Source organism: Amblyraja radiata, chromosome 24 (assembly GCF_010909765.2).
Source record: "Amblyraja radiata isolate CabotCenter1 chromosome 24, sAmbRad1.1.pri, whole genome shotgun sequence".
In the NCBI taxonomy this organism is placed as follows: Eukaryota; Metazoa; Chordata; class Chondrichthyes; order Rajiformes; family Rajidae; genus Amblyraja; species Amblyraja radiata.
The window spans coordinates 30,776,911-30,800,160 of record NC_045979.1 but is presented as its reverse complement, the minus strand read 5'-3'; the positions used below and the strand labels follow the sequence as shown (position 1 = coordinate 30,800,160).

Sequence of the window (23,250 nt, the reverse complement as noted above, 5' to 3'; positions counted from 1 at the left end):
GCAATTTCCCCCTAGCTCCTAATTGTACCGAAGATATCATTACCTACTCTTATTTCCTTTGTCCTTGTGCAACCTGCAGCTAAGCTACCCTAACTGCCCACGAACTGCTGTGTCACCATACCTGTCTAATTCTCCTTCACGGTCTAATGAGCATGGAATAAATATCAAAGGGTTCGTACGTAATGGGGGAAACAATCATATCTTCAATGGAATTTCACAGCTTAAAAGCTCTGTCTAAGAAGGAAGTCTGTGGTTACGGCATTTTACAGCAAAAACCCCTTCCCTTTGGCTATTGAGAGCTAGGGGTTTTCAAGCAAGTCTCTTGAACATCAACACCTGCTTTAGTTCATAATTTCACAAGTGATAGGAGCAGAATTAGGCCATTCAGCCCATCAAGTCCACTCCGCCACTCAATCATGGCTGATCTATCTCTCCCTCTCAACCCCATTCTCCTGCCTTCTCCCCATAACCCCTGACACCCTGTACTAATCAACAATCTATCAATCTCCACCTTAATGATCTGGATGAGGGAATTGATGGCAATATCTCCAAGTTTGCGGATGACACTAAGCTGGGGGGCAGTGTTAGCTGTGAGGAGGATGCTAGGAGACTGCAAGGTGACTTGGATAGGCTGGGTGAGTGGGCAAATGTTTGGCAGATGCAGTATAATGTGGATAAATGTGAGGTTATCCATTTTGGTGGCAAAAACAGGAAAGCAGACTATTATCTAAATGGTGGCCGACTAGGAAAAGGGGCGATGCAGCGAGACCTGGGTGTCATGGTACACCAGTCATTGAAAGTGGGCATGCAGGTGCAGCAGGCAGTGAAGAAAGCGAATGGTATGTTAGCTTTCATAGCAAAAGGATTTGAGTATAGGAGCAGGGAGGTTCTACTGCAGTTGTACAGGGTCTTGGTGAGACCACACCTGGAGTATTGCGTACAGTTTTGGTCTCCAAATCTGAGGAAGGACATTATTGCCATAGAGGGAGTGCAGAGAAGGTTCACCAGACTGATTCCTGGGATGTCAGGACTGTCTTATGAAGAAAGACTGGATAGACTTGGTTTATACTCTCTAGAATTTAGGAGATTGAGAGGGGATCTTATAGAAACTTACAACATTCTTAAGGGGTTGGACAGGCTAGATGCAGGAAGATTGCTCCCGATGTTGGGGATGTCCAAGACAAGGGGTCACAGCTTAAGGATGAGGGGGAAATCCTTTAAAACCGAGATGAGAAGAACTTTTTTCACACAGAGAGTGGTGAATCTCTGGAACTCCCTGCCACAGAGGGTGGTCGAGGCCAGTTCATTGGCTATATTTAAGAGGGAGTTAGATGTGGCCCTTGTGGCTAAGGGGATCAGGGGGTATGGAGAGAAGGCAGGTACGGGATACTGAGTTGGATGATCAGCCATGATCATATTGAATGGCGGTGCAGGCTCGAAGGGCCGAATGGCCTACTCCTGCACCTAATTTCTATGTTTCTATGTTTCTATGTTAAATATATCCATCCACTTGGCCTCCACAGCCTTCTGTAGCAACGAATCCCACCGAGTTACCATCCTGTGACTGAAGACATTTCTCCTCATCTCTGTTCTAAATGTACGCCCTTTTATTCTGAGGCTATGGCCTCTGGTCCTAGACTCTCTCGCTAGTGGAAACATCCTCTCCACATCCACTCTATCCAAGCCTTTCACTATTCGGTAAGTTTCGATGAGGTCGCCCGCCATTGGAACTTGCATCCAAAAACAAAGGCCTCGCTTTGTTAGAAAATAAAATCACTTTTCTCTGTAAATGCTATTAGGATTTCCACGAGACACTAAGGCGGGTGCAATCCTTTCTGTGTCTGAATGGGTTGGAAAGAGAAGGGGAAGAAAGGCTTGTTTCAAGCCAAAGCCTGCGTTTTTCTGTCAATGGATTTGTTTCCGGGGCTTATCTCAATCCACACTATGAAGTATTATTGTTAGATCCGACGTAACTGCTGCTCCTGGCATTCATACATCGTGGTGCAGCGGTAGAGTTGCTGCCTTAAGCCCCTGTCCCACTTAGGAAACCTGAACGGAAACCTCTGGAGACTTTGCGCCCCACCCAAGGTTTCTGTGCGGTTCCCAGAGGTTCCCGGAGGTTTTTGTCAGTCTCCCTACCTGCTTCCACTACCTGCAACCTCCGGCAACCACCTGCAACCTCCGGGAACCGCACGGAAACCTTGGGTGGGGCGCAAAGTCTCCAGAGGTTTCCGTTCAGGTTACCTAAGTGGGACAGGGGCATAACAGTGTGAAAACAAGGCTCTTCGGCCCAACTACTCCACACCGACCAACATGCCCCATCTACACTACTCCCACCCATGCCCTCCCACGTCACAAAGACTTTAGACTTTAGGACAAGGGTTCCCAGCCTGGGGTAAATTTACCCCCCTAGGGAGTAACTTTCGCTGACCCAGGGGATGGTACATTTGTTGATTCGGGATTTGTAAATATTTTTTCTCATTGACTGACTGTGTTTGGTTCTGGTGTACCGGTATCTGTTCATCGTTAGGTAGACAAAAGTGCTGGAGAAACTCAGCGGGTGCAGCAGCATCCTGTTCAGGTTTCCTAAGTGGGACAGGGGCATTACAGCGCCAGTGACCCGTGTTCGATCCTGGCCACGGGTGCTGCCGGTACAGAGTTTGCACGCTCTCCCCGTGACTGCGTGAGTTATCCCCGGGAGCCTCGGTTTCCTCCCACACTCCAAGGACCTTTGATGGTTGTGTAGGAAGGAACTGCAGATGCTGGTTTACACCGAAAATAAACATAAAATGCTGGAGTATCTCAGCGGGTCAGGCTGCATCTCTGGAGAGAAGGAATAGATGACATTACAGGTCATGGCCCTTCACCAGATCTGAAGAAGGGCCTCGACTCGAAACGCCCCCTATTCCTTTCCAAAAGGTTTGTAGGTTAATTGGCTTTGGTAAAGATTGTAAATTGTCCCTAGTGTGTAGGATGGTGCTAGTGTACGGGGTGATCATTGGTCGGAGCAGACTTGCTGGGCCGAAGGGCCTGTTTCCACATTGTTTCTCTAAACCAAACAAACTATAAACACTAAATTAAACACCAATACCTCCAATTGGTATATCATAGCCTCGGATATATTGACTGGAGATACTGGAGTAGCTTTTAGACAGTGATCAGACTCTCACAGATAGAGTCTTCTTAGAGATTTATAGAGAGTCATGGAGTCATATAGCATGGAAACAGATCCATGCCGACCAACATGCCCCCATCTATTTGTCCCACCAGCTGCTTTTGCCCATATTCCTCTAAACCTATACTATCCCTTCACCTGTCTGAATGTTTCTTCAATGTTGTGATAGTACTTTGTCCCTTATAATTTTTTATTATTCCTCTTCATTCTTTTATAGTCTTTAGGCATCACACTTGAAAATTACCTTTAGTCGAACATAGAACCTAGAACAGGACAGCACAGGGACAGGCCCTTTAGCCCACAGTGCCCAAGCAATGTACATGATGCCGGGACAAACTCTTATCTGCCTGTATATAAACTATATCCTGTGGCGGCTCCCAAGGGTCGTGCCACCTTAGTGTCGAACCCCTCGGCACAGGAGTGGTTCAGTCCAGAGGCGGCCCTTAGCCGGAGGCTTTAAAGGCAGGGGTTTGGGTGCCATCTTCCTCTCGTTTGGTCTTCCCTACAACCGGGAGGAGCTGAATAAAAAGTGTCTCTCAAAACACGACTTCGTGCTTAATTCCGAGACCCACGCACTACATTGGTGACCCCGACGCTCCATTGGCGTCATGATGGAGAACAGACAAAGCCCTACCTCCTCACAGGCCGGCCTGGCCCTGTCTCTGGACGCGGTCTCCATAAAACTGCCCAAGTTCTGGACCACCCGGCCGCTCATCTGGTTCCAGCAGGCGGAGGCCCTTGCTCGGGCCGTACTGCTGGTACACCCGCGGGGAGATGCCCCGACTGCTCTCACGGTGGACGCCTCGGAGTTGGCGGTTGGTGCTGTGCTGGAGCAGCTGACGGGCGGAGGTTGGCGGCCCCTGGCCTTCTTCAGTCGGCACCTCAACCGTGCGCAGACCAAGTACAGCGCGTTCGATCGTGAGCTCCTGGCTCTGTACCTGGCTGTGCGCCATTTTCGTTACTTCCTGGAAGGCCGCCCGTTCACCGCCTACACCGACCATAAGCCGCTCACTTTCGCCCTGCAGAAAGTTTCCGATCCCTGGTCCGCACGACAGCAGCGGCAATTGGCCTACATATCGGAGTACACGACATCTATCTGCTACATCAAGGGGAAAGAGAACCGGGTGGCCGACGCATTGCCCGGCCCGCTATCAACGCCGTGTTCGAGGTGGCGCCCGGAATGGACTATTCTGCTCTGGCGGCGGCACAGCTCACGGACGATGAGGTGCCCGCCTACCGGACTGCCATCTCCGGCCTCCGCCTTGAGGATGTCCCTCTCGGTCCTGGGGGAGTGACAATCCTGTGCGATGTGTCGTCCGGTCAGCCGCGCCCCATCGTCCCTGCCGCCTGGCGCCGGAGGGTTTTTGATGTCATCCACGGACTGTCTCACCCATCAATCCGGGCGACAACGGCACTAGTGGCCGCTCGTTTCATGTGGCACGGTCTGCGCAAGCAGGTTGGCCATTGGGCCCGCACCTGCATTCCGTGCCAGACGGCAAAAATCCAGCACCATGTCCGTGCGCCTCTCCAGGAGTTTGGTCTACCTCACCGGCAGTTCGACCATCTCCACATAGACATTGTAGGGCCTCTCCCGCCGTCCCAGGGCATCACCCACCTGCTTACAATGGTGGACCGCTTCACGCGGTGGCCGGAGGCCATTCCGCTGGCCGATACTTCAACGGCTACGTGTGCTCGTGCGTTGTCCGCGCACTGGATTGCTCGCTTCGGGGTGCCGGCGCACATCTCCTCAGACCGGGGGCCACAGTTCACCTCCGAGCTGTGGTCAGCCATGGCTCACTTGCTGGGGGTGCGGCTACACCACACCACGGCTTACCACCCGCAAGCTAACGGTCTGGTGGAGAGATTCCACCGGCAGCTGAAGGCAGCACTGAAGGCACGACTCTCCGGCCCGGACTGGATGGACGAGTTGCCGTGGGTCATGCTGGGCATTCGGACTGCTCCTAAAGAGGACTTGGCCTCATCATCGGCGGAGCTCGTTTACGGGTCGCCACTCACGGTGCCCGGGGAGTTCGTGCCGTCGGCGCCGGGGCAGCAGGGAACGCCCTCATCCACCCTACAGCGCCTTCGCGAGCAAGTTGGCAGGCTCGCACCCGTCCCGACGTCCCGCCATGGGACATTTCGCCCACACGTGCCATCAGCCCTCAGGGACAGCCCGTACGTCTTCCTGCGCCGTGATGCCCACCGGACTCCACTCCAGAGGCCGTACGAGGGTCCGTTCCGAGTGCTGGAACACGGGCAGTCGACTTTTGTCCTGGACATGGGGGGCCGGCCGGAGGCAGTGTCGATCGACCGATTGAAGCCGGCACAACTGGACATTGACCAGCCGGTGCTGGTTGCCCAACCTCGGCCTCGAGGGCTCCCCCCTTCACGGCTCCCTCCGCCTGTCACTCCACCTGTCCTCCCGCCGGTCCCTCATCCTGTCCCTCCACCTACGCCTCCGCAAGCCCCACGAGCGGCTAACTTCCGCACGCGGGCCCGGCCGGGTCGTTCGCCCGCCGGTGCGTTTCGTGCCTCTGGTTCTGGGGGGGGGGGTCCTGTGGCGGCTCCCAAGGGTCGTGCCACCTTAGTGTCGAACCCCTCGGCACAGGAGTGGTTCAGTCCGGAGGCGGCCCTTAGCCGGAGGCTTTAAAGGCAGGGGTTTGGGTGCCATCTTCCTCTCGTTTGGTCTTCCCTACAACCGGGAGGAACAGAATAAAAAGTGTCTCTCAAAACACGACTTTGTGCTTAATTCCGAGACCCACGCACTACAATCCCTCCATTCCCTGCATATATATATATATGTGTGCCTATCCAAAAGCCACTTAAACACCACTATCTTATCTGCCTCCACTGCCACTCCTGGCAGTCTGTTCCAGGCACCCACCACTCTGTGTAAAAAGACCTTTTTTACAGATCGCCCCTCATCCTCCTTTGTTCCAACAAAGTTCTTTGTGTCTCCAGACTTCGGAAGGGAGTTGGATACTACTTGACAAAATAGCATTGCAGAAATAGGGTGTCACGGTGGTGCAGTGGTAGAGTTGCTGCCTTATGGGCCTGTCCCACTTTCATGACCTAATTCGGGACCTCTGCCGAGTTTGCCCTTGACTCATACTCGCAGCATGGTTGTCACGAGGTTGTAGGAGGTCGTAGGTAGGTCGTAGCAGGTCATGACGCTAGTCGTAGGTACTCGTGGCATTAAGTAGTTCGGGGGCGTTTATCTAGCCTGATGAAAAATGTCCACGAGTAAAAATGGTGTGAATGAGGTTGTGAAAGTGGGACGGGCCCTTTACAGTAACTGCGACCGGGGTTCAATTTCGACCAACGTTCGATCCTGACGCTGTTTGTCTCCCCGTGACCACGTGGGTTTCCTCTGGGATCTCTGGTTTCCTCCCACACTCAAAAGATGTACAGGTTTGTACACTTGATTGGCTTGGTATAATTGTAAATGTGTAGGATAGTGTTAATCTGCGGGGATCGCTGGTCGGCACGGACTCGGTGGGCCGAAGGGCCTGTTTCTGCGCTATATCCGTAAACTAAACTAAACAAAACTAAATATAGTGAATGTTCAGGTGGGTGGGACGAAGACCTGACCAGGTGACCTTCTACAACGTATTCAATATTTAACAAAAGTAAAAAATCCCAGTATTTCCCCAGTTTCTCATTCCAGTTGCCTACTTCCTCATCAAGAGAGGAATAGATCGGGTGGATGCACAGAGTCTCTTGTCCAGAGTAGGGGAATCGAGGACCAGAGGACATAGGTTTAAGGTGAAGGGGAAAAGATTAAATAGGAATCCGAGGGGTAACTTTTTCACACAAAGGGTGGTGGGTGCATGGAACAAGCTTCCAGAGGCGGTAGTTGAGGCTGGGACTATCCCAATGTTTAAGAAACAGTTAGATAGGTACATGGATAGGACAGGTTTGGAGGGATATGGACCAAACGCGGGCAGGTGGGACCAGCGTAGATGGGACATGTTGGCCGGTGTGGGCAAGTTGGGCCGAAGGGCCTGTTTCAATACTGTATCACTATGACTCTAATATCCTTGATCAGACTGTGCTGGCTTTACCTTGCACTAATTGCTATGCCCTCATCATATATCTATACACTGTAAGTGGCTCAATTGTAATCATGCATTGTCTTTTTGCTGACTGGACAGCACGCAACAAAAGCTTTTCACTGTACCTCGGTACACGTGTCAATAAACTGAACTGATAAACTAAACTGAAATACAGGACGCAAAATTGTCATCTTAGCCTCCCACAGCAAAAAAACAAAAAAGGTGTAAAAATACAACATATTGTTTTAATTGCTGCCTTTGGCACGGGAAAGTATCCACATGACAAACTGTTGGGCAAGGGGCCGAAGGGCCTGTTTCCACACTGTATCACTCCATGACTCTATGACTCTGTTACTCATTTTGATCCAACACCGAGCTCCTGAATGCACTGAGCCACCTAGTCATACAATTATTTGAGATGCAACAGCCTTTCAATACCTCATTTCAGACGATTGTCTCAACACCTCCAGTGTTGTGGCAGATTTCCCAGGTGAGCCGCTTCGAATCACATGTTATTGCTCTGTGGTCTCACCGGATGCCAACACCGCCCGTCCTGAGTAGAGCACAAGGACCCCGACCAAATATTTCTACCCGTCTAAGGAGGAGAAGTATAGTTTAGTTCAGAGATACAGTGGGGAAACGGGCCCTTCGGCCCACCGAGACTGCGCCGATCTGCGTTCCCCGGCCTAGGCGACACATTTTCGGGGGGAATTTCAAATGCGCTCTCATGAAGGAGGTGCCGGATCTGGGCCTGTACTCGCTGGAGTTTAGAAGGATGAGGGGGAACCTCATTGAAATGTACAGAATAGTGAAAGGCTTGGATACAGTGGATGTGGAGAGGATGTTTCCACTAGTGGGAGAGTCTAGGACCAGAGGTCATAGTCTCAGAATTAAAGGACGCTCTTTTAGGAAGATGAGGGGAATTTCTTTAGTCAGAGGGTGGTGAATCAGGAATTATTTGGCACAGAAGGCTGTGAGGGCCAAGTCAATGGAAATATTTAAGGCAGAGATAGATAGATCCTTAATTAGTACGGGTGTCAGAGGTTATGGGGAAAAGGCAGGAGAATGGGGTTAGGAGGGAGAGATAGATCAGCCACGATTGAATGGTGGAGTAGACTTGATGGGCCTAATTCTGCTTTTACCACTCATGGCCTTATTACCAGTTGCAATAAATTTCAATGAAAAGTTAGGTTTAGTTTAGAGATACAGCGCGGAACTGCACTGACGAGCGATTCCCGCACACTAACACTACCCTACACACACTTGGGGCAATTTACTATTATACCAAACCAAATAACCTACAAACCTGTAAGTCTTTGTAGTGGAGAAGTGGTGATATAATTTGAAATGCCACAGCAGAGCGATGATTATAAGAGATGCAGGAGAAAAAAGGGATTAGGATGTGGATCTGGTTGCTTGATACAGGCGGCACGGCGGCACAGTGGTAGAGTCGCTGCCTGACAGCGCCAGAGTCCCAGGTTCGATCCTGACTACGGGTGCCGTTAGTACAGAGTTGGTACCTTCTCCCCGCGACCTGCGTGGGTTTTCCCCGGGTGCTCCGGTTTCCTCCCACACGCCAAAGACGTGCAGGTTTGTAGGTTAATCGGCTTCAGTAAAGATTGTACATCATCCCTCGTGGGTAGGATGATGCTAGCGTGCGGGGATCGCTGGTCGGCGCGGACACGGCGGGATGAAGGGCCTGTTTCCGCGCTGTATCTCTAAACTAAAACTAAACAGAGACTTTGTTCTAGTCTTGAAACTCCCAAGCATTGCTACTATCCAAGTTGATGAAATTCCACTCAACACAGACCAGGAGACTTTGTATGAGTGCAGTGCATTAACGCAGAAAGCTACCTAAAGGTCAGGTCTCTCCCTTTAATAAATTGTACGTTTCGATACACGATATACTGCATTCTGCAGTGGGATCTGAGATGATTTATGGCCTAACATAGAATAGGAAATTGCATCCTAATTCAACTTTGGGTAAATTTACTTAGCATTCCACTAAAAGCTAATGACAAATGGTATCGCAATCTCTCAGTTACGCAATGTTTCGCTAAACTAGTTATTCAGATGTGCAATGCCACATCCTTATTATTATTATTGTGTGTTTACGGAGGCTGCCAATAAACCTACATGTTGCAAGCACTGTGCATCTGGGAAATAAATCCTATCATTAAATAGCCATCTTAGACAACCATGGTTCAGTGGCAAGTCAAGTCAAGTCAACTGTATTTGTCACATACACATACAAGGTGTACAGTGAAATGAAAGTGGCAATGCCTGAGGGATTGTGCAACACAACAGGACAGAACCAGTATTACCATTTTTTAAAAAGTCACAAAATTAGTAAATTAATCCCTGGTGAGATCAGAGTTTACAGTCCTGATGGCCCGATGTTGGGGGAGTCCAGGACCAGGGGCCACAGTTTAAGAATAAGGAGTAAGCCATTTAGAACGGAGACGAGGAAACACTTTTTCTCACAGAGAGTGGTGAGTCTGTGGAATTCTCTGCCTCAGAGGGCGGTTGAGGCAGGTTCTCTGGATGCTTTCAAGAGAGAGCTAGATAGGGCTTTTAAAAATAGCGGAATCAGGGGATATGGGGAGAAGGCAGGAACGGGGTACTGATTGGGGATGATCAGCCATGATCACATTGAATGGCGGTGCTGGCTCGAAGAGCCGAATGGCCTACTCCTGCACCTATTGTCTATTGTCTATTGGCCTGTGGGAAGAAACTCCGACTCATCCTCTCTGTTTTCGCAGCCTGACAGCGGAGGCGTTTGCCTGACCGTAGCAGCTGGAACAGTCCGTCGCTGGGGTGGCTGGGGTCCTTCATTATCTTGCTGGCACTGGGTCTGCACCTCCTGTTGTATAGGTCCTGCAAGGAGGTGAGTGTAGTTCCCATGGTGCGTTCGGCCGAACGCACTACTCTCTGCAGAGCCTTCCTGTCCTGGGCAGAGCAGTTTTCAAACCAGATCGAGATGTTTCCATACAGGATGCTATCGACAGCACCAGAGTAGGAAGCATCCGGTCCAGAAACATCTCGATCTGGTTTGGAAACAGCTCTGCCCAGGCTCTGGCAAGTCCCTTCTGTGCCCACAGCTCAACGGTTAGACATAGACATAGAAAATAGGTGCAGGAGGAGGCCATTCGGCCCTTCGAGCCAGCACCGCCATTCATTGTGATCATGGCTGATCGTCCCCAATCAATAACCCGTGCCTGCCTTCTCCCCATATCCCTTGATTCCACTAGCCCCTAGAGCTCTATCTAACTCTCTCTTAAATCCATCCAGTGATTTGGCCTCCACAGCCCTCTGTGGCAGGGAATTCCACAAATTCACAACTCTCTGGGTGAAAAAGCTATTTTCTCACCTCAGTCTTAAATGGCCTCCCCTTTATTCTAAGACTGTGTGGCCCCTGGTTCTGGATGTTCAAGTCCTGTTTAATATAGTTGAGTTTAGAAATACACCGTGGACACAGGCCCTTCGGCCCACCGTCCTGCCGACCAACGATCACACCCGTACACTAGTTCTATGCTATCCCAGTTTCGCATCTTGCAGAAACAAGGGCAATTTACAGAAGCCAATTAATCTACAAACCTGCACGTCTTTGGAATGCGGGAGGAAACCGGTGCACCCGGAGAAAACCCACGCGGTCACAGGGAAAACGTGCAAACTCCACGCAGACAGCACCCGAGGTCAGGATCGAACCGGAGTCTCTGCGAGGCTGTGGCTCTACTAGCTGCGCCACCATGCATTACGCGTTGTGGAAGCTGAATGTGTTGTTTTATTCATGGCTAGGTCTTTGCCTTTGGATTTACATTATTCCCCATCAATTTTTCTGCCATTTGTAACATTGTCTGTCGCTAACTTTTGGCCAGAATTTCCTCCTTGGTGATTTCATTTCTGGATTGCAATTCCTGTGGGAGTGAATCTCAATAAACATAGGGCACGCCGGCCAAGAACTATTATTGTTGGACAAGGTCATTGTTGTTACAAATTCCAGTTAAAAATACCCACTAATAAAATGTCACTTCACAACCAACCTATTTATCACCCATTCAGCACCTCAATCTAAACAAAAAGAGACTTTTCAGTGATTAACTTTTTAAAATGTTGTTTCGAGGATGATACATGCATCAACAGGATGGCACTGCGGCACAGTGGTAGAGTTGCTGCCTCACAGCTCCAGAGACCCCGGTTCGATCCTGACTACGGGTGCTGTCTGTACGGAGTTTGTACGTTCTCTCCGTGACCTGCGTGGGTTTTCTCCGAGATCTTCGGTTTCCTCCCACACTCCAAAGACGGACAGGTTTGTTGGCTTGGTGTAAATGTAAAATTGGTGTGTGTGTGTGTGTGTGTGTGTGTGTGTGTGTGTGTGTGTGTGTGTGTGTGTGTGTGTCTGTGTGTGTCTGTGTGTGTGTGTGTGTGTGTGTGTGTGTGTGTGTCTGTGTGTGTCTGTGTGTGTGTGTGTGTGTGTGTGTGTGTGTGTGTGTGAGTGTGTGTGTGTGTCTGTGTGTGTGTGTGTGTGTGTGTGTGTGTGTCTGTGTGTGTGTGTGTCTGTGTGTGTGTGTGTGTGTGTGTGTGTGTGTGTGTGTGTGTGTGTGATAAGTGTTAGTGTGCGGGGATCGTCGGGCTGCGCAGACTCGGTGGGCCGAATGGCCTGTTTTTGCTCTGTATCTCTGAAGTAAACAAAACTGCATCAGATAACCAAGGCAATTTTTGTACTCAATCAGGGATCCTATATAGTGGTACACAGCATGGAAGCAGGCTCTTCAGCCCAAGTCATCCATGCTGACCAAGATGCCCCATCTAACCTAGTCCCATTCGCCATGTTTGACCTATATCCCTCTAAACCTTTCATATCCATGTACCAGCATAAATGTCTTTTAAATATTTATATTATACTTGCCTCAACTACTTCCTCTCCCACCACCCTGTGTGTGAAAAAGATGCCCTTCAGGTGCCTATTAAATCTTGCCCTCGTACCTTAAACCTGTAGCCTATAGTTCTTGATTGCCCGACCCGGCATTCACCCCATGTATTCCCCTCACGATTTTCTACACATCCATAAGATCTCCCCTCAGCCTCCTGCGCTCCAAGGAATAAAGTCCCAGCCTACCCAATATCTCCCTATAGCTCACAACCCTGAGTCCTGGCAACATCCTCGTAAATCTTCTCCACACACATTGGGGTGTTATAAAATTTGCCCAGGGTAGGGGAATCGAGAACCAGAGGACATCAGTTTAAAGTGAGGGGGGAATATAGATTTAATAGAAACCCGAGGAGTGACTTTTAATTTTTTTTACAGGTTGTTTACAGTTTAGTTTATTGTCACATGTACCGAGCTACAGTGAGAAGCTTTACACAAAGGGTGGTGAGTGCATGGGACGAGCTGCCGGAGGGGGTAATTGAGGCAGGTACTATCACAGCGTTTAAGAAGCATTTAGATAAGTACCTGGATATGTTAGGTTTAGAGGGACATGGGCCAAACACAGGCAGGTGGGGTTATTGTAGATGGGGCGTGCTGGTCAGCATGGGGCAAGTTGGGCCGAAGGGCCTGTTTCCACATCTTATGCATCGCCTTCACAGGTTGAACGAGAAAACAAAGAGTCTTGTTGGTCTGAATGGAAAGGTTCTTGACAAGCAACCAATCTGCCTTTATTATCCCAATCTCCAGAACAAAAAAAAAAATCTATGCATTACCTTGGATTTAGATGGCGTAGTGTCCTTGCCTTTAATTTTTAATTCTAGGTCAATATGCAGAATTGGCAACCCATTGCAATTGCATGCAATGGTGGAGATATTAAATATTTAATGAGATATTGAAAGTAGGACAAAAACGTTTTATGGGTAGCTTCTGTTTGTTTTGGCACGCACAAGATGGTTTATTTGCATACAATTTCAATCCGCACCCAAGCCAATATTTCGAGGCAACATCCAAGGCTAGATAAATAAATAAATTAATTGCATTGCAGCATCTATTTATAGACATAATCTAAACCAACTCATAATAAGGACACAAAGTGCTGGAGTAACTCCAGCAGGTCTGGAGAATATGCCATGTTCCACTGCAACGTCACTCAACCTCCTGAACTCTGAGGAATAATGTCCTAGCCTGCCTAACCTCTCCCTGTAGCTCATGACCTCGAGTCCTGGCAACATCCTCGTCAATTTTCTCTGCACACATTGAGGTGCAATAAAATGTTCCCCAGAGTAGGGGAAGTTGAGAACCAGTGGACATAGGTTTAAGATACTTCCTCAAGGTATGCTCGCTTTGAAGAGGCTCTCCTCCTCTCACCGATGGAGTTCTGCGAAACCCTCTCTCACTCTTCCCCCTCTGTATTCCATGTGAATAAGGGGCAGGCCATTTATAACGGAGATGAGGAAACACTTTTTCACACAGAGAGTTGTGAGTCTGCCTCAGAGGGCGGTTCTCTGGATACTTTCAAGAGAGAGCTCTTAAAAATAGCGGAGTCAGGGGATATGGGGAGAAGGCAGGAATGGGGTGCTGGTTGTGGATGATCAGCCATGATCACATTGAATGGCGGTGCTGGCTCGAAGGGCCGAATGGCCTACTCCTGCACCTATTGTCTATTGAATACAAGACAAATCTATGCAATCTGATCTGGGGCTGTAAACCTTTTATTGGTTTGGTATTAAGTTGGTGAATAGACACTCCATCCATTCCATGGTTAAAGTATTGAGTGTGAGGGCAGTGGACATTTCTTGTAACTTACACAGTAAATAAACTTGTAATCTGGTTTCCTCCCATATTGTAGGTTAACTGGCTTCCAGGACTGATTCCTGGGATGGCATGACTTTCATATGAAGAAAGACTGGATAGACTCGGCTTGTACTCGCTAGAATTTAGAAGATTGAGGGGGGATCTTATAGAAACTTACAAAATTCTTAAGCGGTTGGACAGGCTAGATGCAGAAAGATTATTCCCGGTGTTGGGGAAGTCCAGAACAAGGGGTCACAGTTTAAGTATAAGAGGGAAGTCTTTTAGGACCGAGATGAGAAAATCTGGTGAATCTGTGGAATTCTCTGCCACAGAAGGTAGTTGAGGCAAGTTCATTGGCTATATGAGGGAGTTAGATGTGGCCCTTGTGGCTAAAAGGATCAGGGGGTATGGAGAGAAGGCAGGTACGGGATACTGAGTTGGATGATCAGCCATGATCATATTGAATGGCGGTGCAGGCTCGAAGGGCCGATTGGCCTACTCCTGCACCTATTTTCTATGTTTCTATAATCTACCTGTGATACAACGCTACAATTACTTCAGTAACAAAGTCAGCTGCCCCACTATCTCTACATTTCTTCAACCGATCTTCAACTTTTGCTGAACATCAGATCACATCAGGGCAGTAGAGCTGATGCTTCACAGCGCCAGATGACCAGCTTTAATCCTGACCTTGGGCGGCGTCTGCGTGTGCAGTTTGCACACTCTCCCTGTGACCGCATGGGTTTTCTCCTGGTGCTCCGGTAAATTGCCACCAATGTGTAAGATATATCTAGTGTATGGGCGATTGTTGGATGCGGTGGATGCGGTGGGCTGAAGGGCCTGCTTCCACGCTATGTGTCTAAACTAAACTCGCCTGTATCCTCTGCACACACAGTTTAGGTTACTGAAACCCCCAGTTTAATAAAAGAAAGAGAAAAAAACAAATCAGATTTAAGGCAATTTCTTTTATTGTGGCAAACAGAATTTAACCATCTAAAAAAAATAAATTAGCGTTATACAACAAAAACAAATCACAGATTCTTCAGTCTTGACATTCTGTTTGATACAAATTACTCAGTAATTCAAGGAACACATGTACAAAGCATGTAGTCCACAGCAAGTAGGCAACAAGGCAAATATATCACGTTGCCCCAGTTTCTGTACCTGGGGCATAAGCAAGTCCGAGACTCATGCTGGCCAAGAAACATTGGTGTAAGCATGATCGCACTCATCTCCCATCCATTTGTAAATGGTCCCTGCTCTTTGCTTGACGATCATACTCCATCAATAGATAATGCCACAAGGCACCATGTAGGTTGGCATCAACCTTTGGCTGTGGGACAATAGTCCAGGTGGATGTTGCTACATTGTCCCACAGCAAAGGCACTCAAACCTCCCCAACACCTACACCTTCACCTCCCAGGAAGCGTAAGCAACTGGCTTTATGCGGTGGGCCCATTAGATACTCCCCCCACCATCCCGTTCATGGCAACCAAAATCACTGCCTCAATCTGAGCCAAAATGACACGGCAGTAAACCATCAGATTCTAGCCTCGTGTAGCAATGGTCTGTTTGGACGACGAGATGGTTGAGGATTGAAAAGGAACAGGAAATTTCTTTGCGTCTCCCCTACCTCCTCCACCATATCCAGAGTAGGGAGAAGAAGAATGTGAAAGTGGGAGTTGGGCCGCTCAGAGTGATGTCGGAATGCAATATCCAATAGAGCATTTCAAACACCGACTACCAAAGATGAATGAAATATCTCGCTCGGTAAAGATGTTGAAGGTTATAGAGCAAAGATGATAAAATGAAGTTATGTTAGAGGAGTACTCTTGAGGAGTGAGGTTTGAGGGACTGACCAGATTGTCCTGATCCCCAAGTGCCCTTGCCCATTGAGATTTTATAAATTTAAACTAATCCTCTTCTTCAAACCTCCTCAGCATCTTACATCGCCCGTCAAGGGGCCAAAACGAGCTGCTATTTTACGCACAAGGGTGCAAAAGTGTTGAAGACTAGGAGGGCCTGGCAAAGTAGTGGATGATCTTACAGCTGCAACGGAAAGACTAAGAACCAATTTAAACCCCGACCAATATTTCTCTCTTGCACAATTCAAAAATAGAACTGAGAGTTATTGGAATATCACAGCATCATTCAAATCTATTTGCAATTATTAATTCACATACCAAAATGAGTTTGACTTTTTTTCCCCCTATAAATTCCATACCAGTCCAGCAGAATGACAATAACTTAAGACGCAAAATGCTGGAGTAACTCAGCGGGATCTCTGGATAGAAGGAATGGGTGATGTTTTCAGGTTGAGACCCCTCTCCTGATCCGAGATGTCACCCATCCGATCTATCCAGAGATGCTGCCTGTCCCTCCGAGTTACTCCAGCATTTTGTATCTACCTTCGGTGTAAACCAGCATCTGCAGTTCTTTCCTACACAATGACAATAGGTTGTTGCCTTGATCATAAGGTTAAAAAGTCAACTGTATAAACGTTTAAAGGGTTTGTGATCAGATTTCTGCCTGTGTTTTTATTTTCCTCCACTACTCCCTCACACAAACTACCCTGTTTTAACCACCTCATCGAACAGGGTTGGAATTGGACGCAGCAAGAGAGTCCCAGATAAACTCAGTTGCCTCACATAAAAAACACATCGAAAATATTCACAAGAGAACAGAAAGAAAACTAACACATTGGCAGGCTGACCTTGGCGAACCTTAACTCAAAATGCCATCGTTCATTCCATATTTTGAACACCTAACCTTTTCTTTTTCGAAAGCTGCATTGATACAAATAAGAAAATGAGGGGAAAGGGGGCGAGGGGGGAAGGTAGATTCAAGTAGGATTCAAATACTCGCTCAGAAAACAAGTTCACCAGTCGGAATTACATTCATCCAGTCACAATGGCATGCAACATCACAGCATATGAATACAAATCAAACAATACAGTAACATAGACACACACACACACACACACAAAGTGCTAGAGTAACTCAACGGGACAGGCAGCATCTCTGGAGAGAAGGAATGGGTGACGTTTCTTCAGTCTGAAGGAGGTTTTGAAAGAGACCCGCCTGAAGGAAGTCCGAAGAAGGGTCTCGACCCGAAACGTCATCCATCCCCTTTCTCCAGAGATGCTGCCTGTCCCGCTGAGTTACTCCAGCATATCTTCGGTGTAGATCCAGCTTCTACAGTTCCTTCCGACACACATACAGTAACATAACCCTAGGCGGGAACGTTGAGGAGATGCCAGATTTTCCCTCCTCCACACTCTATCCCCTCAGTTTCCCTCCAAAAACAAAACACAAAACTCAACATCCAAATCCAGAACATATCCAAACATTACAAATATTCTTTTCAACAATATGATCATGTATCAATGTCAGACCTTTCCCAGTAACAGGAAGACAGTCAAATAATGCGTGTCACGTGTTAATTCTTCCCCCCTGGAGGGGACAACACGAACACAATTTCCTTGCTGTAATCAATTGGCATCCATTGCTATTTGAAGATAATATTCATTTTTATTACAATTAACTAGTAGAAAAAGGATCTACTTCATTACAATAGTAAACGTCTTCGGACTTGCTCTTTTATTTACACACAGCCAATAGTCTGAAACGGAGAGGGGGAGTGGGTGGGTGGGGGGGGGGGGGGAGGGGAAACAATAAATTAACTTGCAAAATATATACATGTCTGACACATAAATAATAAACTCATTTTTCTCCATGGTGCAACTGTTCAGTTTCCCTGTACCTCCATTTATTTTATTTTTTTGGCAGAGACAAGGCACCCATTTGCTGGCCAACGACATGAGTATTTTTTAAGCGGCCAAATGCATTGCTGGAATGCATGGATTCTTGTTTTAATGGTGGTTTAACACCACAGAAATTCTCAACCACATCCCCTTCAACCACTAAATGTTTTTTCTTTGTTAAATAAAAGTCAAAAATACGTAGGGGAGGGAGGAGGGAAGCCTTTCCTCTTTCTGACATTTCCCCAAACCTTATCCCTTTGTTTTAAATTCACAATCTCATCGACCATCTTTACACAACTTCTCCGCCTTCCTACTTTCACCACTCGGACATCATCGTGCAAGGGTTGCACAGGTCTCAATTTAGGGCATTCCCCATATATCTTGCATCAGCAAGACGTCCAACTGGATGAACAGAGGAAGATATGTCCCCTTGCACAATGCCTTGAATCACCAACATCCCCCAACCTTGTATCACTTCCTAAAACCTCCATCTTCCTATCGCCACTTTCTCTTCCTCTCAGCTAACTTTTTCTTTTGTGACTTCAAGTGTTCATCTGGTCTGTAACCCTCCCCGCTCATGTCACACAACGAGATGTAGTTAGGGCTTTGGGAGCGGTGGAGAGACCACCGAGATTGTCCCACTCAGATCAGCTTGTTGCAGATGGCCACCGCCTTTTTGTAGACCTCGGTCACGTTGTCCAAGTCCGTCAAGGAGAAGTTGCTGTCGGCCAGGTGGTCGGCGAAGCACTTCATCTTGCAGAGGCGGGGCCTGCAGTCCGTCTCCGCCGCGGCCAGGTGCAGCAGGTCGTCGGCCGAGACGCACGTGCGCATGGGCCGCCGTCGCTCCTGCCGGCTCTCAGGGAGGTCGAGGCGGTCGAAGGACTCGGAGGACAGGATGCTGTCCTCGCTCACCGCGCTCGACGGGTAGCCCCCGTGGGACGAGAGGCGGATGTCGGAGAAGGCCAGCTCGTTGAAGGAGCCCAAACTCTTCAGGGCGGCGGCGGTTTCCACTGCCGAGCCGGCGCTGCCGGAGGAGAACTTGCCGTTCCTCTTGAGGATCCCCTTGCGTCGGGAGGTCTGGTCTTTGGAGTCGTCGTAGGAGTCACCGTTGCCTTCGGACATGTCCGCCTCGAAGACAGAGTTCTCATAGTCCAGCACGTCCGCCGACTCGCTCTGCTCCGGGGAAGAATAATACCCAGATTCTCGCTTTGCCGGCTTCTTCAGTATGCCCTTCTTTGGGAGGGGAGTGGACGGGCAGTCACGTTGCCCGCTGGCTACTGCCGAGGGAGCGCTGGCGTCCATGCGGGTGAAGACATCGTCCTCCAAGGCCACCGCGTGGCTGACGTTGCCCGCGCTGTGCGACCGGTGCTCGTGGTTGTTCCTCTTCTTCAGTATCCCCTTGGGCCTCTTTAGCAGAGACTTGCCCGGGCTCTCCGACGGAGCCCCCTCCTGCAACGAGTGCGAGATGTCGTTCTCCTTCTTCGATTTCTTCAGCGACCTCTGGCGCTCCAGCGGCGAGCTGTGCTGCTTGAAGAAGCAACGCACCTTGGAGCCGCTCTCGAAGACAATGCGGGACGAGCGCTGCATCCAATCCAGGGCAACGGTGGCCGGCGGCTCGTACTCGCACTCCCGCACCGACTCCATTTCGCAGATCTGGGTCTTGAAGCCCCAGTTAACCCACCAGTGCGTGGCGACATCTTCAATGGTGGCTCGGCGGTCTGGGTTGACCATCAATAACCACCGGATCAGCCCGCAAGCATCTGCAAAAACACAAAGTCACAAAAACCACGTCAGTCACCGCGATATATCCATAGAAACATAGAAAATAGGTGCAGGAGGAGGCCATTCGGCCCTTCAAGCCAGCACCGCCATTCATTGTGATCATGGCTGATCGTCCCCTATCAATAACCTGTGCCTGCCTTCTCCCCATATCCCTTGATTCCACCAGCCCCTAGAGCTCTATCTAACTCTCTCTTAAATCCATCCAGTCTCCACTGCTCTCTGTGGCAGGGAATTCCACAAATTCACAACTCTCTGGGTGAAAACGTTTTTTCTCACCTCAGTCTTAAATGGCCTCCCCTTTATTCTAAGACTGTGGCCCCTGGTTCTGGGCTCGCCCAACATTGGGAACATTTTTCCGTCATCTAGCTTGTCCAGTCCTTTTATAATTTTATATGTTTCTATAAGATACCCCCTCATCCTTCTAAACTCCAGTGAATATAAGCTTAGTCTTTTCAATCTTTCCTCATACGAGAGTCCCGCCATCCCAGGGATCAATCTCGTGAACCTATGCTGCACTGCCTCAATCACAAGGATGTCCTTCCTCAGATTAGGAGACCCAAAAATGTACACAATACTCCAGATGTGGTCCCACCAGAGCCCTATACAACTGCAGAAGAATCCAGCCAGACCTCTGTACTGTAAACCCTCGTTTTAATGAACCATGGGGGCAGGGAGGGATGGCGTTGGTTATTGCCGATTCTCCGCTGTAACCGAGTAAGGGAGTTCAGGTTCATCACCAATTTCCCGGCACCCTTGGTTGCAAAGCCTTGCCGGATTATCCCTTTTGCCGGATCGACAGAGATCAAGACTTTTTGGGGTGCCGAAAACTAGACAGGAACTATCTAAAAAACTGAACCAGTGATCTCCATTGCGAGTTCTGCATCCCGCCTACATTAATTTTCCAAAATTACATCCATGGCGACAGTATTTCAATGGACGCAGAGAAATCTTGGAACAAACTGAAGTCACAAACGATACTCGATGAACCCGTGCGTCTTTGTTTACCTGAAGGTTTGGTCGGTTCTCGATATTCACCGTTGGTGATCTGTTTGACCAGGTTTTTGTAATCGTGCCCATCGAAAGGCATGGTGCCGTGGACCAGCGCGTAGAGCAGGACCCCCAAGGACCAGCTGTCAACCTGCCAAAGACAGTCACATCATCAACATCAACTTGGAAACCAAATTAAAGCTGCACGAAGAATAAAAGAAAAAACTCCTCCCGATGGGCGGCTCGTTGGCACCGAGGTAGAGTTGCTGCCGTACAGCGCCAACGTGGACACAGACCCCCCCGTCACCACTTGCACAGTCACCAACATGCCAAGAAATGCTTGAGGGTTACCGCCGAAGAAGTACTGAAGGTACTGTCGTGTATGAAGGCAGACAAATCTCCAGGGCCTGATCAGATATATCCAAACTAGAGAGGAAATTGCGGGAGCCCTGGTCGAAATTTACGAGTCGTTCTCAAGTACAGGAGAGGTGCCGGAAGACTGGAGGGTGGCAAATGTTGTGCCTCTTTTCAAGAAGGGCTCCAGGGAAAATGCTGGGAACTATAAGCTGGTGAGCTTAACATCTGTAGTTGGAAAGTTACTGGAGAGTATTCTGAGGGATGGGTTATACAGGCATTTGGATGGGCAAGGGCTGATTAGGGATAGTCAGCATGGTTTTGTACGTGGGAGGTGATTTTTTTGAAGAGGTGACCAAAAAGGTCGATGAGAGCAGAGCTGTACATGTTGTGTACATGGATTTCATTCAGTAAGGCGCTCGACAAAGTTCTGCATGGTAGGGCTGCTCTGGAAGGTTAGATCGCTTGGGATCCAAGGAGAGATAGCTGAATGGATAACAAATTGGCTCCATGGAAGGAAGCAGGTGGAAGGTTGCTTCTCAGGCTGGAGGCCTGTGACTAGTGGTGTGCCTCAGGGTTCATTGCTGGGCCCATTACTGTTTGTCATCTACATCAATGATTAGGGTGAGAACATACAGGGCAAGATTAGCAAGTTTGCTGATGATACAGAAGTTAGTGGTTTTGCAGATAGTGAAGATGGTTGTGAACGATTGCAGCAGGATCTGGATCGAATGGCCAGGTGGGCGGAGGAATGGTTGATGGAATTTAATATTAAGAAGTGCGAGGTGTTGCATTTTGGGGTGTCTAACAAGGGCAAAACCTCCACAGTAAACAGTAGGCCTCTGGTTTGTCTTGTAGAGCAGAGGGATCTAGGAGTAAAGGTGCATGGCTCCTCGAAGGTCAAGTTGCAGGTAGATAAGGTGGTCAAAAAGGCTTTTTGGTACTTTGGCCTTCATCAGTCAGAGTATCGAGTATAGACATTGGGAGGTTATGTTGCAGTTGTACAAGACGTTGGTGAGACTGCATTTAGAATATTGTGTTCAGTTCCGGGCAGCATGTTATAGGAAAGATATTGTCAAGCTTGAAAGGGTTCAGAACAGATTTACGAGGATGTTGCCAGGACTAGAGGGTGTGAGCTACAGGGAGAGGTTGAGTAGGCTGGGTCTCTATTCCTTGGAGCGTAGGAGGATGAGTGGTGATCTTATAGAGGTGTACAAAATCATGAGAGGAATAGATCGGGTAGATACACAGAGTCTCTTGCCCAGAGTAGGGGAATCGAGGACCAGAGGGCATAGGTTCAAGGTGAGGGGGAAAGATTTAATAGGAATCCGAGGGGTACCTTTTTCACACAAAGGGTGGTGGGTGTATGGAACAAGCTGCCAGAGGAGGTAGTTGAGGCTGGGACTATTCCATCTTTTAAGAAACAGTTAGACAGATACATGGATGGGACAGGTTTGGAAGGATATGGACCAAGCGCAGGTAGGTGGGACTAGTGTAGCTGGGACACTGTTGGCCAGCGTGCGAGAGTTGGGTCGAGTGGCCCGTTTCCACACTGTATCACTCGATGACTCTTGTCCAAGGACCTTTCAGTGTTATTGTGGCTGCACCTATGGAGTGTTATAATCATTGTGTTAAATAATTGGATTAATAGAATTGTTGGTAGTTTGCTTAAAGCCAACAATGTAAAATGTCAACATTCATCTTATAAAGGAAAGGCCCCATGGGTTTATTTGTAAACACTCTATAATCTGATCTAATATATTGATATATATTCAGCTAAGATTGCCCTTTATATAATATGAATTGATTCCAACCCCAGATCAACTTGCATAATGCAACACAGTTGCATGGAATTTCCCATACACAAGCAGGCTCGTTCAATGACGTTTGGACAGGTACATGGATAGGACAGGTATAGAGGGATAAAGGCCAAACAAAGGCAGGTGGGGCATGTTGGTCGGCATGGGCATGTTGGGTTGAATGGTCTACTTCCATGCTGTATGACTATGACTCTTTGTCTCAACAAATCTATACCAAAGGTAGACACAAAGTTCTGGAATAACTCAGTGGGTCAGTCAGTATCCCTGGAGAAAAAGGATGGGTAACATTTCGGGTCAGGATCCATCATCTGTTGCTACCTGAAACATCACCCATCTGTTTTGTCCAGAGGTGCTGCCTGACATTCTCAGTTCCTCCAGCACTTTGTGTCTACCTTTGGTATAAACCAGCATCTGCAGTTCTTTGTTTCCAAATCTATGCCGAAGATGTTTCAAAGGTTATACTGAAGAGGGAGAGATAGATCAGCCATGATTGAATGGCAGAGTAGGCCCGATGGGCCGAATGGCCTAATTCTGCACCAAGAATTTATGAACAGTTGGTATCATCACATCCCAATGGCTGAATGGCCTC

At 48.5% G+C, this 23,250-nt stretch overlaps 1 protein-coding gene across 2 annotated transcripts in view; it reads right to left on the bottom strand.

Annotated features, from left to right (window-relative positions):
- Positions 1–14,904: 14,904 nt before the first annotated feature.
- nuak2 (NUAK family kinase 2) overlaps positions 14,905–23,250 on the bottom strand; it is a 51,028-nt gene continuing 42,682 nt past the window's right edge. The window contains exons 6-8 of one of the 2 annotated variants that reach the window (XR_004415605.1): positions 20,506–20,638; positions 16,965–19,478; positions 14,905–16,236 (exon numbers count right to left, since the gene is read on the bottom strand). Coding sequence is in view for 1 of the 2 variants with exons in the window: in XM_033042816.1 (XP_032898707.1) it covers positions 18,361–19,478; positions 20,506–20,638 (1,251 nt within the window). In the remaining variant the exon portion in view is untranslated. Of the gene's footprint in view, positions 19,479–20,505; positions 20,639–23,250 lie in introns of both variants that reach the window. The other variant, XM_033042816.1, reaches the window with a different exon arrangement.